This window comes from Musa acuminata, chromosome BXJ2-9 (assembly GCF_036884655.1).
Source record: "Musa acuminata AAA Group cultivar baxijiao chromosome BXJ2-9, Cavendish_Baxijiao_AAA, whole genome shotgun sequence".
In the NCBI taxonomy this organism is placed as follows: domain Eukaryota; kingdom Viridiplantae; phylum Streptophyta; class Magnoliopsida; order Zingiberales; family Musaceae; genus Musa; species Musa acuminata.
The window spans coordinates 3,402,224-3,419,325 of NC_088346.1; the positions used below are offsets into that span (position 1 = coordinate 3,402,224).

The 17,102-nt window shown below is 42.8% G+C and overlaps 4 protein-coding genes across 6 annotated transcripts; 1 reads left to right on the forward strand and 3 right to left on the reverse strand.

The window, feature by feature from the left end:
- The first annotated feature begins 319 nt into the window (after positions 1 to 319).
- LOC135623980 (calmodulin-binding protein 25-like) lies at positions 320 to 805 on the forward strand. The gene has a single exon (XM_065127452.1). The coding sequence runs from the start codon at positions 320 to 322 to the stop codon at positions 803 to 805; it is 486 nt and encodes a 161-aa protein (XP_064983524.1).
- Positions 806 to 1,989: 1,184 nt separating this feature from the next.
- Positions 1,990 to 7,092, reverse strand: LOC103997001 (UDP-rhamnose/UDP-galactose transporter 6). 2 transcript variants are annotated; one of them, XM_065124499.1, is made up of 7 exons: positions 6,639 to 7,092; positions 6,231 to 6,395; positions 5,189 to 5,382; positions 3,679 to 3,863; positions 3,388 to 3,588; positions 3,048 to 3,209; positions 1,990 to 2,711 (listed from the first exon to the last, which is right to left on the reverse strand). In XM_065124499.1, the coding sequence occupies exons 3-7, from the start codon at positions 5,316 to 5,318 to the stop codon at positions 2,382 to 2,384; spliced, it is 1,008 nt and encodes a 335-aa protein (XP_064980571.1). In that variant the 5' UTR covers positions 5,319 to 5,382; positions 6,231 to 6,395; positions 6,639 to 7,092; the 3' UTR covers positions 1,990 to 2,381. The 2 variants fall into 2 exon arrangements, with proteins under 2 accessions (XP_064980571.1, XP_009416387.2); XM_009418112.2 differs by lacking the exon at positions 6,231 to 6,395.
- A 2,678-nt stretch (positions 7,093 to 9,770) lies between these two features.
- On the reverse strand, positions 9,771 to 12,781 carry LOC135622555 (ethylene-responsive transcription factor CRF1-like). Of its 2 annotated transcripts, none has more exons than XM_065124501.1 (4): positions 12,544 to 12,781; positions 12,179 to 12,437; positions 12,015 to 12,083; positions 9,771 to 10,923 (listed from the first exon to the last, which is right to left on the reverse strand). In XM_065124501.1, the coding sequence occupies exon 4, from the start codon at positions 10,823 to 10,825 to the stop codon at positions 9,947 to 9,949; it is 879 nt and encodes a 292-aa protein (XP_064980573.1). In that variant the 5' UTR covers positions 10,826 to 10,923; positions 12,015 to 12,083; positions 12,179 to 12,437; positions 12,544 to 12,781; the 3' UTR covers positions 9,771 to 9,946. The 2 variants fall into 2 exon arrangements, with proteins under 2 accessions (XP_064980573.1, XP_064980572.1); XM_065124500.1 differs by having other exon boundaries at positions 9,771 to 10,998.
- A 138-nt stretch (positions 12,782 to 12,919) lies between these two features.
- LOC103997002 (ubiquitin-conjugating enzyme E2-17 kDa) lies at positions 12,920 to 17,084 on the reverse strand. The gene is made up of 5 exons (XM_009418113.3): positions 16,861 to 17,084; positions 16,684 to 16,763; positions 15,698 to 15,825; positions 13,729 to 13,833; positions 12,920 to 13,308 (listed from the first exon to the last, which is right to left on the reverse strand). The coding sequence occupies exons 2-5, from the start codon at positions 16,751 to 16,753 to the stop codon at positions 13,165 to 13,167; spliced, it is 447 nt and encodes a 148-aa protein (XP_009416388.1). The 5' UTR covers positions 16,754 to 16,763; positions 16,861 to 17,084; the 3' UTR covers positions 12,920 to 13,164.
- Between the last annotated feature and the right edge of the window lie 18 nt (positions 17,085 to 17,102).

Below are 17,102 nucleotides of genomic sequence, written 5' to 3' on the forward strand. Positions count from 1 at the left end.
TACGAAATGGGTCCCGGTGTGGGACGGAGGTAACTAATGGCTTACCGGGCTCGGAAGAACTCAGCCCCAGAAGTCAGCCACATGCTTCGGTACCCAGGATGTGACTGCGACTGCTGTCCTGTGACAGCCAATCGATGAGAGGGTATATAGAATTGGTTGGTTATTTCTTAAAAGGCCAAACATATCTGGGTCTTCACCACTCGTAACGCACAAGGCAGGATCTATATAACCCCCCTCGTTCCCACTCTCTGCACTCCTTCTCAGCTCCTCCTTCGTCTCACGCTTGGGAGGCTCGTCTCCGTCGTCTCGAGCTGTGGCCATGGCGGAGGACTGCTCGGTTCTCGATCCGTGGATGTACCGCCCCTACACCTGCAACTCCGAATCGGCCTTCGCCGGTGAGAACGACGTCCTCACCAAGGCCCTTCGGATCTCCCTCTTCTCGGAGTCCGCTTCCTTGGCCGCAGGCGACCCTTCTCGCCGACAGGATCCGCTCACCGGGCGGGTCTCCAAGAAGCGCAAGTCCCGGGCGTCGAAGCGCTCGCCCGCCACCTACATCGCCGCCGACCCGGCTAACTTCCGCGAGCTGGTCCAGCGGATCACGGGGACGCCCACGGTCGAGCCAGCCGGGGAGCAGCAGCATCGGGCGGCGGCCGGGCAGGGGAGCCGCCTTCTTCCGTCGCGGGACATGTCATCGTTCTATTTCGACCGGGCCAGCTTGAGCCGGGGTGAGGTCGATGGCCCGGTGCTTCCCGAGTGCGACCCGTTCTCTCTTCTTCACCCGTTCGACTCGTGGGGGGTGATCTAAGAGAGATCAGAGACGATCTTTTGACAGACGTCTGATGGTCATCGGACGGCTTTGGACTATGTAGCTTATATAGTAGAGTAGTTCCATTAGTATCTCTCTTTCTCTGTTGTGGCTTTGCAGTGATGTTTGTTTACGAGAGAGCGTAGACCACTTCAATTGAAACATATTTAGATATCTTGGTACTTTTTATGAACTCCTGCTGTGAATGTGGCCCTCAATATATAACAAAATCAATAGATATCGATTCAGGCAATGAAATAAGATTTATGCAGCTGGATAATTAATCGATAACTAAAAATAAATACGACATCAGTAAATTTAGGGGATGGCACTCAGCGTTGAGTGTCGGCGGAGCGGCCGACAAAAGCTTGGTAGCTGACCGGTCCGAGGACGGGAGTAATTGCTGCTGCGGGGAGAGCGCCACATTGCAGCGTCAGGATGTGTGATCTGGTGGTGGTAGGCGACAGGGTGGACTTTGAAGGTCGAAGTCTCGATCCACAGATACCTACTTTGTCTTCAAAGGAAGAAGAAATGCCGGTCGAATAGCCGGCCGACATTTAAAATAAAAATAAAGAAAAAAAATGATATTAATTAGGCGGAGATAAAAATTGGAGGAAGTGGGGTCCTCCAAAGATGACCAGATCACAATCATTTGCCCTAAAAAACACTGACGTGACATGATGAGCATCAAAATTGAGTGATCGATCAAAATGACTAATATGTGTGATGTCGAGCAGGGAAGCCAACAATCGAATATCAAGGATGATAGAATGGAGGTCTCAATGGGCCACGCTATGGATTTGATGCAGAAAATCAGTAATTGGAGGTCCCAGTGAATCACGCTAGTGGGGCTGACAAGCCGAAGAGAACCCGAAGACTCCAAAATATAATTAAAATAACGGTGAGCCAGTTTTCAGTCTCTCCCGTCATCAATTCTAAGGAGTGACAAGGAAAGCCCCCTTCCTAAATGACCGCCCTTACAGACGAATCCACCGGCCGACATGCTACTTGAATAGAAAGCCCCCTCTCTTGGTTGACTCAACTGCCCCGGAAGTGATGAGTGGATGTCTATCTCTGCAACTCAAGCATGGGCACGACTTGACGATTAAGCAAAATCATCTATGGCAAGCATCCAATTAAAAGACCATTTTAAACAACACCACCTTAAGAGCACAAAGCATCACTTCTCTGAGCAGTCCAGCCATAACTCTGACAGTCTTTGAAACTCGTCGATGTTGTTTTACATGGCGGCACTGATGATGAAGTGGTGGTAAGTTGAATCTGCAACTTACCAAATACAAAAGCATATATGATGGAAGCATACATCTGTCACCAAATAGGGTATACATCCATCAGTTCTTTTCATAAACCAGAAGATGACCCAGTCAATAAATTAATATAGATGTGTAAAGAAGAAAACTATAGAGCCTCCGCCAGCATCACCTGAGGGGAATTCCTAAATTGGTAAAGAGACCAGGGAAATAAATCCCCAACTTCTTCCAAATTTTACTGCAACACATAACTTAAATATTCAACCTGTGGGCAATGATGAAGATGGTGACAAGTGAAGGGTAGCTTAGACTTCGTCGTCACGGTCTCCTGTTTCTGAGAGGAGCCCATGCTTCTGAGATTTGTCGACGGGCAATGAATAAGTCCGTCGCTCTTTTCCACCTGGTTTTGATGATGCATTTCCATACCAGATCATGCCTAAAACCGCCAAGATCATTCCAGAGATCACGTGTAAATTGAGGCCCTCTCTTCCGAATAAGAAGAAACCCAAAGTTAGGACAAGGATTGTCTTCATGTGCCCAAGGACTTGAAATGACACTGCCGTGAATCTTCCAATACAGATGAACTGGCTAAGGTTGGTTCCCACAGCAATGGTGCATGACAGGACGATGAAGAACTGCCACACAAAAACATAAACAGTATAAATAAATAAATATATATATATATATAAAGGATGAAACGTAAGAGAAAAATCAACCAAAATGACATTTTTCTATGCAGTATTAGTTCACATGTAAAGCATGCAGCAAGGGCAATCAATCACACAAGCCAAATTACAATCACAATCAATCACACAAGCCAAATTACAATCGAGGAAATCAAAACACAGTACAAGTTGCTATCAAATGGGAAAAGCCAAGCTTCATAAACATCATGAATCTAATAGAAGAAAAAATATACACGAAGCCATCAGATGAAATACTAAAGTTCAAAAACACCATCATAAACTTACCACGGCAGTCACACTGTAATCAAATTTGTCCACCCTTTTGTTTGTCAACCAATAATCAACAAAAGGCCCTAATATCAACAGCGATGCAGCCTGAACTGGAGCAGTATGCCCGAGAAGGTTGAACGATCCAAGTGAATATTTCTTTTGAAGAAAATGCACATACTACAAGAAACAAGTCACTACAGAGTTAGAACTTAAATGGAACTGTTTCTATTTACCTCAGAAGACAAGTGCCATTGGCTTGGAAGTAAATACAATGCAGCACCAATGAAGTATGAAACATTTTCTATTGAGCATGTCTAAAGAAATGCAAAACTCATATGTGTATCTATTTACTCACATATTGCTGTAAAGCTGTGCTCCAAACCGCTATGGTAGCAGCTATCAGCCCTCTAGCATTTACGCTCACATCAGTCACTGTACAAATAGCAACACCTGCCAGAACCACCACTATGCTGAGCTTTGTGGCCCTTGAGTAATGAATTTTGTCAAACACAACCTCGAGAAGACATGATACGGGAATCATAGACAGCTTTGCAATCTGTAATTGAATTACATAAATAAGTATGCCGCTTTGTAAAATTATTTATCATACTCAAGACAATAATTATAGTCTGTGACCAGAACGAACCTGATAAAATCCAACGGAATTCCACATTAAACTAATATTCATCCCAACGATAGATAAGTTTGCAAAAAGGACAAATTTTATAAGGTTAGATAAAGGTAAATGAGAAGGCTGAATGTATCCCAGCCACCTAAATATAATAGTCAGTAGCGTGGTTGTCGCGAAATGCAAGCCCGTTAATGTAGTAGCTGCAACATAAAATATAATGCATCAGGTAAAACCAGCAACAAAAAGAAAACCTTAATGAGTTTATGGAAATCAAATAAATATATAAATTAGAAATAGCCTATGGAGCCCATAAATCTGAATTTTTTTACTTTATATTTGCTTTGGATTTCATTTCAATGCCAACTATGAAAAACAACTCAAAACCAAAATTAATGGAAAAACCCATATGCATAAAATGGGTTTAGTATATTATAGCACTTAGCCACGTGATGGAGGATCTTAGAACCATAAATCAATATGAATTATACAAGAATGTGATAGCAGAAGTAATGAATAATGCAGATTTTTGCAAGAGCATATATAGAAAGTTCACATGTTATCTGAGAACTGGGAGTGATCAACAAGTCCTGAAGCTAAGAATGCAGCAAAGCTTACATAATCTACAGGTATCTGTATCACTTAATGTACCACTGTTTTAAAGTTATATTTGATGGTACTTGCCTCACAATGATTTATTCTCAAAAACCTAGAGTATAAAATAGCTATGATCAAAACCAATTAACAACTCACTAGAATTGGTCACAGCTGGAAAATAAATGTACAATTAAAATGCATGGGCAGAGAGGACATTTACCAACTTGAGGCAAGGGATAAGATATGACATATTTGGCAAATTAAGAGGAAATGTAAAAAATTCTTTTTTGATGAAGGTAATATTTACAGAATGCAATTCATGATGCATTACCCTCAAATAGTCTTTCACCAAATACCCAATGGAACAAGATCCAAGAAGTCAGCAGAAAATAAATGATTGTGGGCATCACTAACAAGTAGATGTCAGTACACAGGTAGACATCTTTGAGCGAAAAAAAAAGAATGGAGGCACAACTTTTGTGGAGCTTCAGCAGACAACTTAAACTATCAAAATGCGCTGATGCAAAAAATAAATTAGCTACGGCCATGCCATGATAACCTTCTAATGATCAAAAGAAACCAAGTGGTAACTGATGTTCCACAAAACAAGCGAACAAAAGTACTTTAATACACTAAACCATTTGAGTTTTGAGTGAGGAAGCAGGACAACCACGAGTTTTCCAATGCCAATGTCGGACAAACAAGTTGTTCCAATAATATTGTCAATATACATTCAAAATTGTTATAGAACACTACAAACAATCTGTCAAATCCAGTTGCAAAAGGTTCATCTTATGCCATTTGATACTAAGCCAAGTACTAGGTTTCCCCAAAGGAAAAAAGGAAACATTTGGAGTATATTAAATCAGAGATACATTAAAAACAGTAACAAAATAGTCTTGACCATAAAATGAATTTATGATGGACTTACCAAATGTGAAGCGATGAGTAGCCATTAAGGCCTTATTGACCATAATAATTCCAACAGATGTCACAATATTGAACGTCCAAGCAGCTACATCTAATGCTGCCTTCCTATCAGCCTTACTTGCAGGTGCCATTTTTTTCGGCTTATGTCAACTTGTCACTGCACTTACTCTCTAAGAGTCCAGGTAACAGTTTGCACTGCAACAAGAATCCTTCTACATCAGAAACCAACAGCAAAAGCAATGAAAATTATCTTTTTGAAATTATAACAACATTGCAAAAGGTTTTTCGGGCATTAAACATGTGAATGTATAAATAAGAAATGTTTTGGCAGTGGGCTCAGCATATAGCATACCCGACCATGGTAACATTGTTAGATTGTTAGAACGTTTGAATTGCTAAAATTCAGTACATAGCTTCGATTTATCAATTGTTATTGCTTTTTCTACTAAGTGATAATTAAAAGAGAAAACGTGACACCTAGAATCTGCCTTATTCTTAATTTATGCATTCACAATACCCTGCAATCTTTTGTCTAGAAGTTCTTTCAGTTGAGTTGGAACTGAGATGAAGTAGTCCAAATGCAGTGGGGTGACAGAAGCATCATCTCTTGTACTTCAGTGCCTTATCATGAAGGTTAATTTCTTAACAAAAATAGAAATATAAACTATTAAGAAGCAGTAACACTGAACCTCTAACATATGTCATTGACCACTAACGGACAAAGAGTAATTAGTTTTCATGTACAAACAAAATAGTATTTTTAAATACTGGAAATTAGCATGGTACAACATTATGAAGTGAACGGATCTTAGTTTACATCCCCAGATACAACAACAGTTTAATCTTGACAATCCAAGTTGACAGAAACTTAAGGGCAAAACCTTAAAACCAACCTTCAAATGTCTGTCAACATTCTTGCGGTATTATTAGTATAAAATCAGTAACTACCTACGACTACATGCATATTAGAAGGAAAAATCAATATAGTCAAAATGAATCGTCACTTATGAACTCATTGATATGCCCACGAAGTAAGAGCCCACCTATCAACATGCCCTGATAGTGACTGTTTAACTAGAAAAAATCCATTGGCTCGGTATAAAGACCTAAAAGTCGAATACTGATCCCCTTTCTCCTCTTTTTCTCACTCATCTGAACTAACCTTTGGTGCCTTCAGATGCTCCACAAACCCCATCTCTTTCTTAGATCTACAAAAATAATCAATTCGGCGGATCTATCATGACGTCAAGAAAACAATTCAGATCAAAATGATTACATTCTAGAGAAAATTCAACTGCTCGAACATGTAAAAGCAAACTGAAACCTCTACAAAGATCGGCATCTAACCAGAGGAAACTGAAATGGTCCAACGCAACAGCCACACTGACTACGATTATACGCTATGGATCATTAGGACAAATATATCGGAAAATGCAATAGATCCAACTCACCGGACCGGCCAAGAAAGATGAAACCCTAGCTCAGGCAGATCGTAGATCCGAGCCACCAACACGGTCGCATCCGATTGGGAATGAAGCGGATCGAGCAACGGCACCAATGCTTCGCATATCACATGCAACGAATCGATGATACAAGCAGATCGGAGAAGACAGTAGATCCAAATCACGGGATCTGTCCAAGAAAGATCAAACCCTAGATAGGCAGATCACGGATCCGCGCCTACTAGACCGACGCACTCGATCCGAGATAGCCAGATCGAGAGCGAACCGACCGTTCCGATCCGGACCGGATCTGGGTTGCGTCGGAGCAGCGACCGTGAGGAAATGAGGGAAGAAGCCTTCTTCTGCTCGCTCCTGCTCCGTGGTTTCTTCTCTTTCCCTCTTCACTCCAAAATGGCCTCCGATTCGAGGAGGAAACGCCGCTTGAGAGAGAGAGAGCGAGAGACAGTGAGGCCAATAAAAAAACGAACCGGAATATATAGAACACCTGGGCACGTGGCGGCACGTGACGACCTGTTTACCTCTCAAACTAGGGGAACGACTCGGCCACCTACCAGTGTCGAAGCACGGGGGCCCCACCGATCTCGCTGATGATCTTGACCATCGAATCTCTTGATATCGTGGCACGAACGAGGGTGTTATTAACGGGTAGTTACGAGTCGAGAAACAATTAGGGGGGTTATTGGGTTGGGTTTGAGTTGGATGCACCGACGATCCGAAAGAAGAAGCTTGTGGATCCAGAATAATATGTGAGAAATGATACGATGGACATGTAAGCTACCACATGATAACACATGTTCGAAGTTCTTATCGATTAAATATGGTTGACATATGGTGATTCTATCCGAAGATGCGTGGCCATCATGAATCGTACATAGTTGAATGATCCAACATTCAAACCTCGTGATTAGCTTAGATAGATAACATGGACTTCAGGAGCAATGAGTATCACACTATATCCTTGTTTATAATGTTGCACATTCCTCTCTTGGTTGACGATCTCAAGTGTAATTGTTCTTGAATCACGAGATCTATATAACTTCTCTTTGGACGTCAATGACTAATCCAAATAATATGAACTCAAGAACTAATTTGATCGTCAGAAAGGTATTGATGAGAATACTCCCAACCTAATTCTTCATGTCGATGTTTCGAAAAAAAATGACACCTGTGTACTTAGTTTACAAGCTAACACTTTTGAGGCTCAATCATCAAAGATTTATCTTTTCTAGTTATAACATATGAAGAACTAAACATCTAACTCATAAACTTAGCCAGAATTTGAATGGATGGAAAAGTCAAGAGAAATAAACTCAACTAGAAAATGAACCTTTGGATGCATGCTTTTAACCTTATGACAGCTCTGATTCCACTGGTTACCGATCTCTTTCAAAAGATGGGAAGTCACCAAGCATTGCTGGCCTTATCTGCTATAAAATATAACATGTTGATGATCAGCTCAGCAAAGTTAGATCCTTATGCATGCAGTGAAGAAGTTGAAATTTCAGAACAAGCTTTGGGTGCAGTGAAGAAAAAGGAACCTTGGGATGCACACTCACCATTTCTATGAGTGTTCCTACATCTCTTTCGATAGATGGGAAGTCACCAAGCACATCAGCTTAGTAGAAACTTTCCAAGGTTGGCATGCATCAGTGGTGATCAAACATAGGTCTATGCATAATGACCAAAAGATAAAGATCTAATGTTTGCAGGAATTAGCAGATCAGTCTTGGACATAGGGGATCACAGAAAGAGAGATCATCGTGTCACTCAAGTGTTCTTTTCTTGAGGTTGCTGTATCTGGACATGTTACTGAAGGGTTGAGAACCATAGATGAATCTGATTCTATATCCTGGCTTCTGTCTCCAAAAGCCTGAAAAGAACTCATTGAACAGCATCATCATTGCAATTGGTCCAAAGATGTGCATCATTTGATCTCATCATAAGGGTACCTAATTAGAGTTCTACTAGAAAATGTTTTCAACTATATTGTCAATTGAACATCTCTTTTGAAGAATTAAATTTGAGTAAATGCTACAATCTAAAGGATAATGATAGAAAAAATACTAACACTATCAACTCATCCCATCATTTGGGCCGAGCAAGCCACATAAGTAAAAATATGGGAACTCTCACCAACTCCGTGTAGCTGTCGACAGGGGATCAACCTATGATCCCTGCTTGTCCCAACTTCCCGAAGAAAGTTTGCAATGACCACTCCTTGCTAAAAGGGCCACACCCCTGCCATACCACCCACCTCTCTTCCGGATGATTGAAGGAGGGATCACTCCTTGCCTAACTCAAAGGAGTAAAAAGCCTAACATGGAACACCATTCCAAGGGCCTTGTGTCGACACCGGCCTTGGGTCGACACGTTGATAAGTTATCTCCATTAATGGAACCCAATGAGCAGGATAGGGGGATTCTCACAAATCTCCGTTCTCATCATCAGGTGCCCAGATATAAAACCTAGGCCTCAGGCATAACAAGAGTAAGCGGGTGAACACCACACTCTTCTGAATATAACTAACTTATTCTTTCTCCATCTCTTTGACTTAAGCATCGAAAGAGTCACGTCGAGACCTCCCTCGACACTGACCTGTCATGTAGAATCCCTGACTTAGCTGAGGAGCCATTGCAAGATAACTCCCACGGACAAGACGAGCCATCTTCCCAAGATCAATTTGCCCCCTCTATAGACAGGAAGCTCTTTACGCTTGTGCCTCAGGCTAGCTCTCCACAACAGTCCTCCGTATTAGCTCCCCAAGAAAGACTTGCACTTTCGATATTGAACCGAGCTAAGTTTACTCGGCTTCAGTGTAATAACTGATACAAATGCTGGCACTCCTCTGGAGATATGCTTCTGTTGTTCTACCACATCACCGATAATATGGTGGTCTTGGCATGGTTTTCTTGTAGATGACTGTGTTATTGGATCAAGCGTTACAGCCACAGTTTGCTGCTCAAACCTCGGCACTGAGAACTATCATCACAAGAAGAAATCAATACTGAAGCTGACTGTAGTTTGCTGCTAAGACCTCGGCACCGAGAACTATCATCACAAGAAGGAACGAAGGTTGAAACTTGACAGCTTGGAACTAATTCAGTGTTCACTCGCAAGAAGAGCACAAAGCTTTCGACATGGATACTTTCTTGAATTCAAAGTTTCTGATACAAATTGAAAGGGAAACCACAGTGACACACGATCTAAGAACACAACAAGGAGAAGATAAGTGTCGACCGCTTCTTCCTTCCGTTAATAAAATCGGCGGCAAGATCGGCGACTTAAAAAAATTGGACTCAGAATATGGCGGGGAGGGGTTCGAGCGGGAACAGATCGCCGATGTCGTGAAAATAGTCGTCGTCTTGCCACGTGACCGTCCCGAAACCCGTACCCGACGCCGAGGAGGACGCGAGCATGACCTCATTCGACGTGTCAGCCGCCGAGGCGGAGAACCCGACCCGTGTCGTCCTCGCCTCGTGAACCCTCGGCTCCCACGATGAGAAACCCCATGGATCGTGATATAGCGGCGCTTCGTCGAACGGTACAAACTCCTCCACCCTGCACTCCGGAGACCAGAACTCTGCGTTGAAGTCACTCCCTTCCTTTGTCTCCTCCCCGGCTGGGCCTTCTTTGGCGCAGCATGAGGAGAACCCTCGGAGGACGGACGTCGGGGAGGACAGGCTGTGGGACTCATCGCGGGAGTCGTAGCCGCCGGAGACTGTGGGCATGGCCTCCACCTGGGGTCGAGCGGGGGCAGTGGAGATGGCGGACGAAGAGGGAGTGGAGAAGTTGGTGGCGGCGCCGGGGCCGCGGAGCTGGCGCGCCGCGCAGTCGTAGACCATGGCGGCCTCCTCGGCGGTGTCGAAGGTCCCGAGCCACAAGCGGACGCCGCGCCACGGGTCGCGGATCTCCGCTGCGTACTTCCCCCAAGGTCGCCGCCGGACGCCGCGGAACTTGGTGCTCCCCGTCTGCGCGGGAGCCATCTTGCCTCGTTCGGCGGAGGCCTTCTTCCTCGGCCTCTTCTGCTTGTCACCGAAGGAGTGGCAGGGCTCGAGCCCAATCTCCCTCACGAGCCGCCCGACGCGGCGGCCGGAGACGCCGCACTCCTCATCTCCGGATGAGTCGGTGGCGTCAGGGTCGGTCCAGAAGATGCGCAAGGTCCGAGCTTTCGTCATGGTCGGGGTCCGTCGACGGCCGTCTCCACCGTAAGCGACGTAAAGGAGCAAGCATGAAGGCGTCTTCACCAAACCTTCTCTCCTTTCCGCCGAGCAGGCTAAAACCCAGCAGCATAAATCGAAATCCACTCAACGAAACAGAGCAGGAAGCGAGGCTAAAAGGAGGGATTCCACTGAGATTTTACAAGGGAATAAAGAGTTAAAGATGGTGTCTAAAGGAGCACACACAACCACAACGGTAAACAAAGATAAACCCAGGGGAGTACGGCCACTGGTAGAGAGAAGGGCAGAGAATCTTCGAGTGGTCGATGGGAGGAGGACGAAAGGCAAAATATGCGAACTTTCGAGGAAAGTAGGAGGGAGACCAAGCGGAATGCAGACTGGATGGGAAGCCGTGGTACTGCAGGAACCAACAGCAGAGGAACGAGAAGCAGAGCAGTCGCCAGCGCAAACGCTGTTGCTTTGTACTCTTCTGCCGCTGCTATCCCCATGGGAACAGAGACATAGGATGTGATGTTTTCCACAAGGTTTTTGCAGGGAGAGAGAGAGAGAGAAAACTTTGGGTTCGGTGTTTTGGATGAGTTGGTGGTGTCCTCCGGCCGTCGGACCAGAAACGCCCGCCCGCCCGCCGGTATAAAGTGTCATATACAATTGCGTCCACTATACAACGGCTTATGAGTGGAGTCCATTCGGGGTGAATGGATGTTTGCTGTTCGTATCAGGTCGTGGGACCCTTTTCTTGGGACCAATGGGACAGCCTTTTAGACAAGGGACGGTACCCGAGAGAGGGGTCACGTGAGGGGGCCCGACCGGCAGGCACCTGTTTGCTCGCTCATCGCCAGGGTTAAAGAATTACGGTCAAATCACCGGGGTTAGCCACGTTAACCCCGCCATGCTGTCTTAGCTGTCCTTGTCACGGTGAAACCCTGACATAAGGCGGACACACTCGGGTACGGGAGTCTGTATCGGAAGACAAGTCGTGACTTATCTCCGTAGCTACCTAATCAAATAAATTTCGATTTTGACCAAACCCAGTAGTAAAAAAGAAGGTCCGATAAGCTTACAGGTATATCAACCGATCAACGGTTCATATGATTTGGGACGGAAGTATGCGGAAACGCGCACAGTAGTCGTGGAATAGAAAAGTCAAGGTTGATAATAACAATTCATTCTTTAATACTAATCTTACCTCATCAAGGAGGAATCGGTCTATTTTGAGCTCCGTTCGCTTTCGGTGATCCGTAGACGTACTGCTTTGCTGGAACGAAAAAAAACAAGGAACGGTTTAGAAGGATTAATAAGTACTGCAACGAACTAAAAGATGCTAAGATTGATAGAGAACGGTGAGCTTACCAACGGTTACGTGGGGGAAGACTCGGGACGTCCTTGGAAGCGGCGGCGAAGGAAACGACAAGACACGAACCGCGCCGGGCAGGCCTTGGTTTCCGCTGTGCCGCTCACGAAGGACCTGCCGTTGCAGCTCCAGCCTCATCAACGACTCCTCTGGTCTGTCTCGCAGGAGACACCGAATTGGTTACTGAAACTTGATTTGTTGCATAGACTATAGACCGAGGAAGATTCAAATTTGGAAAAGGATGACCAATGCATCGACCTAGAAAGTTCAAGGTTAAACTAGATTGTAATATTGCATCGAAGCTTATATAATTCATGAACAAAAGTTGACTATATTGCCAACATTAAGCTGCATTAGTACGTACCAACAAATTGACTCTTGTTTCCGCACGTTGGCTTTATCCTGCAAATTATTGCATATAACATTACGGTAGTAAACAATATAAAGATTGTCGGTAGAGATACACCGTTCCCAGAAATTAGCCTCCATCGCATCCAAATCTGTTTTCACTGAATAATGCTCATCAACGAATAGTTTTCCTTGCATTCAAGTCTGCTTGATGTTATAGAGACAACACAAGTGTCACCGGATCATCAGCAAAGCATCGGTTAACTGGGTAAATGCAAAGAGGGTTGCTGTCAGCATTACTCACGCTATTTTTTATTTCTCTAAAATTAATATAAATAAATTACCAAGATCACAGCAATTGGATCCTCACCTACATGCCATTGAAAGATGCATGAAATAGAAGCGACCAAGTCTTTTACGATTGACGTACAAATTACCATATAAACAATTATGAAGACAATGTTCTCTGATGAGTTTGTTGAGGCTTTCCTCAGTCTTTTAGTTAACCAAAATCCAGCAGATGCAGATTACTTCAATCTTACAAATAAGTCTTTGCAAAAACAGACAGACAGAACACAGCCACTATAGATGACAAATAACCGAAAGCCCCACACACTCTTTCGTTCGCTCAATAATTTTAGCCCATTGCGTACCTCTGGGTCCAGCTCCTTGCCGTGGTCTCATACTTGGTCCTGTCTGTCTTGTACATATGGGCGATCTCTGGAACCAAAGGGTCATCTGGGTTTGGATCAGTCAACAGGGAGCAGATTGACAGCAGCACCTGTAAAGGCACAATAAACCAGTTCTTATGATCACGTTCTTCAAGCAAAAATAGGTAGGTACAACCATGAGGATTTTGGTACATGACTTACAAGATTTTTCTGCATAATGCAAAATAAAAGACAACCAATCTCAAAAGGATAGGATCTATATTCCATGAAGCAATCACTCAATCAACTAACAGGAAATTAGGCAGCACTAAGAATGGCTGGCAGCAAAGTTCTAACCAACTTCTGACATTCACAAATAAACCGAACCATTATTATGTTTATTCAGTCTGTGTCAAGCACATGGTCCTCTGTGGTTTTCTTTGTTATATTCATGAATTGTGGCTTGTCCTGATCTTACAGGGTATTACAAATCTTATTATAATAGAGTTAATAGATGTTAGCATGATCAATAGAAGGAAAAGAACTGTAACCTTGGAAATAGTTAATGCAGGGCTCCACTGCTCCTTTAAGATGTCCAGACAAATGCTTCCGTTGCTGTTAATATTTGGATGGAAAACCTTTGTCCTGAAAGCAACCTGCAGAAGGCAAACTCAATCAGTTGGAGTCTGTCATATAATGTTTATTAATTCACGAACAGTTCAATCGGAATTATAGTGTCATGATGTTCAACTAAAGCACATATTCTGCATAAATAAAAGAAGCGAAAATCATCCACAAAAGGTACACCGTGTCCTTTTATCTTCTCTATAAAACATTTTACTTGGAGACAAGTGAAGCTACAATAAATAGACGACTCTGTTTATCATCTGAAAATTCAAAATCCTTCATTCAGCCCCCAGTGGATCAAGCCTGCAGGTAAACATTTGATGTTCTCATTGATCCAGCATTCACACTATGGTTCTCTAGACATGTTGTCCTAGAGCTCCGACATAAGTTTTGCCCATAATTATAGGAGAAGGCTGTGCACTCTTGACCGGAGAAGTGGGTGGTAGTACATCTATCACGAGTCAAACTTTGAGCTTGCAATTAAAATTTGACCCCAAAGCTCCTAACATCTTATAAATTCTTGAACCTTTGCTCCAACATCATGTAGAGAGGTGCCTCCACTTCAAAACATTCTTGAACCTTTGCATGTGGGAAACAAGACAATCAAACTATTCAAGCAGACGATGAGACAAGTTTATTGTTGATTATACTAACAAATATCCTTTCTAGATTAGACATACAATTGCCAGAAACTTGGGTCTCAATCCTGAAGCCTGATATTTCGGTAGCCAATAATCATATCAACTGTTAAAACAAGATCCACTATGACTATTAAACTCTGAAGAGTATGCCACATATTATATCCTAAACAGAACTTAGGTTCTCATATATAGACTAGAAAAGACAAATTCAACAGCTTTAGTATGGCTTGTACTGTACAGTGGTGTTCAAGCTTCAGGTTTGGCTCAGGTTATGATCAACACAAGGAATCTAGAAAGAAGTTTGAACATGACCTAGCTTTCCAATGCTTGGAGCAACAACTTATCATGATCAAATGCACAAAGGATGAGTTTAATTATGGTTTTGTTTGGTACATTACGGAAGTATTTTCTCATAATATACCCCTCACAAGTTTATATTTTTGTACTTTCCCCACTACAACTAGTATTTGCATCAATATCCTCCTAAGCATATCATATTTGCATATATGCCCGTTCATACAAAAGTTCTTGTATGATATAGCATTAACCCATTCATGGTTCATTTTAAACTGGGCAATTATACAATACTGCCCCTGGCATGACGTTGATATTAAAATAATATTGTATTAAGGCATTAGAGCAAAAGTTCAAGCAATATGATTGTCCTTTTGCTAGTAGTAGTAACATGAAAACTCTACACTTAAAAATGGAAGGTTGTATGTAGGACATTCACACAAGAAGTGAGCACAAGTGTCTCTACATAACCTGGCTATATTTAGGGGTAAACTATATAATCAAACATCCCTAGGGGCTCCATCCTTGTCCCTCAACCCTAATAGACATAGTGTAGTAAAGGATTCTGTTCTAATTCTTCTTTTTCTCCAGGTTCCAACATGCAGATCAGTTCTTCTGGGGATTTCCCTACTCTGCTAACACTATGATCCGGTCAAGGATATGGATGTGGCCATTTACCACTTGTTATGGGAACATCAACAAACCAATAAGAATCCACAAAAGAAATACATATGTCAAGAAAATAAAAAATTCTTTGCTTGTCTTTCAATCTTCCACATTCTCACAATAGTAAAACTATTACAAATAATCGTGGCTCCCATATGTTCGTTCTGTCTCCTTACCAAATTGTAAAATCAGATATTTTCTAAATATGACTTTAGTGACAGTATATATGAAAAACTAATCATAAAGTGGAGGACAAATGAAAACAAAAATCATTATATGTTAAAACATATACCTTGGGCGGCTTAAATGGATAATCTGGAGGGAAGTGGATGGTGACAAGAAATACACCTCCTGCATATGGACTGTCTGGAGGACCCATTATTGTTGCTTGCCAGTGGAACATGTCTTCACCTACTGGGCCTGTATGACAACAGGTCGTTCAAACTAGTAATATGAAGCAGGATTATCATTTGAAACTACATACACGAACTAATTCAGGTTTGAAACAAACACATGATTCTGAAGCCTACCGAGTTCACTCACAAGAAAACCAAGTTTACAAAAGTTGCAGCAAGAAAAATACATATTGCTTTTACTGCAAAATCAACTAATGAAAAGAAATCTTTCAAGCCTTAACAGTAGAAGTAATTGCCCTCTATAAGATTACACCCGATATTTTAACATCATTCCAATTCCCATTCCATCTAGGAAATGATGACAACCTTGTTGCATGAGATGGGTGAATCTTTTCCATGAAAATAATCTACTTTAGCAACCAATGATAGACCAAAAACTGGAATTATCAATCTGTTTAAAACAGCCATGATGTTTTCATTTATCTTAAAGTCACTCGTGCTTAGCTGAAAGCAAATCAGGTGCCTTGAACAGTCAGTTATCCACCATGGATATACGATCTCCTCCAACCCAATTCGAGATGTAAGAAACGGATATAGTCTAACAAAGCGGATGATGAGATGTAATGGGAACTTCCTTCACCAGGCATACTAATCATACAGAAGCCTGATCAAGCAGGCTCCAATTCATCCCCATGATCAGCAGCACTACATGAAATAGAAAGGGGGCAGCAGAGGGTCAGATAATTTGAGATAGTCTGAACGCATAAGAAAATTCCAGCTAGCATGAGTTATCGCCGACAAGAAAGCGCAACAGGATTCAGACCTAAATCCTGAAGAAACTGATATCGCCACAAAAAAGAGAGGAAAATCGCATACACACCACACAAGAAATAAAGGATAATCGAAGGGAAACCAGAAGGACCTGCGCTGCAAGAAGTCGGGGGATCCTTCTGTAGATCCTTCAGCTCCTTGATGATCCGCCTCGTAGCCATTGCCGATGACCTACTCGTTCCAAAATCCCCACCGAAAATAAAACAAGGAAATAGAGAAGATCGACCAACAAAGAAAGATATACAAGCAACAGAGAAGAGTCGCTTACTCGCGTCCCACGATCCTCCGATTCCTCTTCCCTCTTTCTTTCTCCCTTCCTCTCTCTCTCTCTCTCTCTCTCGCCTTCGTTGCGGTTGGAAGAAGGAACGGCGAAGAGGAGAAAAGCCAGCGGCGCTGCGGAATTCGTACGCGAGTGTTACTTTTATGGTCCAGTTTGCATCACGCGTCGTGTGGACCAGTATCGATCACATGTTTTGCACGTGATTGATATAACGTCTTCCCGTTACGAAC

Excerpts from the sequence above, each read along its gene's own strand:
- LOC135623980 (XM_065127452.1), top strand. The coding sequence starts at position 320 with ATGGCGGAGGACTGCTCGGTTCTCGATCCGTGGATGTACCGCCCCTAC.
- LOC103997001 (XM_009418112.2), bottom strand. The coding sequence starts at position 5,318 with ATGGCACCTGCAAGTAAGGCTGATAGGAAGGCAGCATTAGATGTAGCT. Across the intron at positions 3,864-5,188 it reads TACTCATCGCTTCACATTTG|CTACTACATTAACGGGCTTG; the intron begins GTAAGTCCATCA and ends TTTATGTTGCAG. Across the intron at positions 2,712-3,047 it reads ATTACAGTGTGACTGCCGTG|TTCTTCATCGTCCTGTCATG; the intron begins GTAAGTTTATGA and ends TTTGTGTGGCAG.
- LOC135622555 (XM_065124501.1), bottom strand. The coding sequence starts at position 10,825 with ATGACGAAAGCTCGGACCTTGCGCATCTTCTGGACCGACCCTGACGCC.
- LOC103997002 (XM_009418113.3), bottom strand. The coding sequence starts at position 16,753 with ATGGCTACGAGGCGGATCATCAAGGAGCTGAAGGATCTACAGAAGGAT. Across the intron at positions 15,826-16,683 it reads CCCGACTTCTTGCAGCGCAG|GCCCAGTAGGTGAAGACATG; the intron begins GTCCTTCTGGTT and ends GTTGTCATACAG. Across the intron at positions 13,834-15,697 it reads ATCCATTTAAGCCGCCCAAG|GTTGCTTTCAGGACAAAGGT; the intron begins GTATATGTTTTA and ends TGCCTTCTGCAG.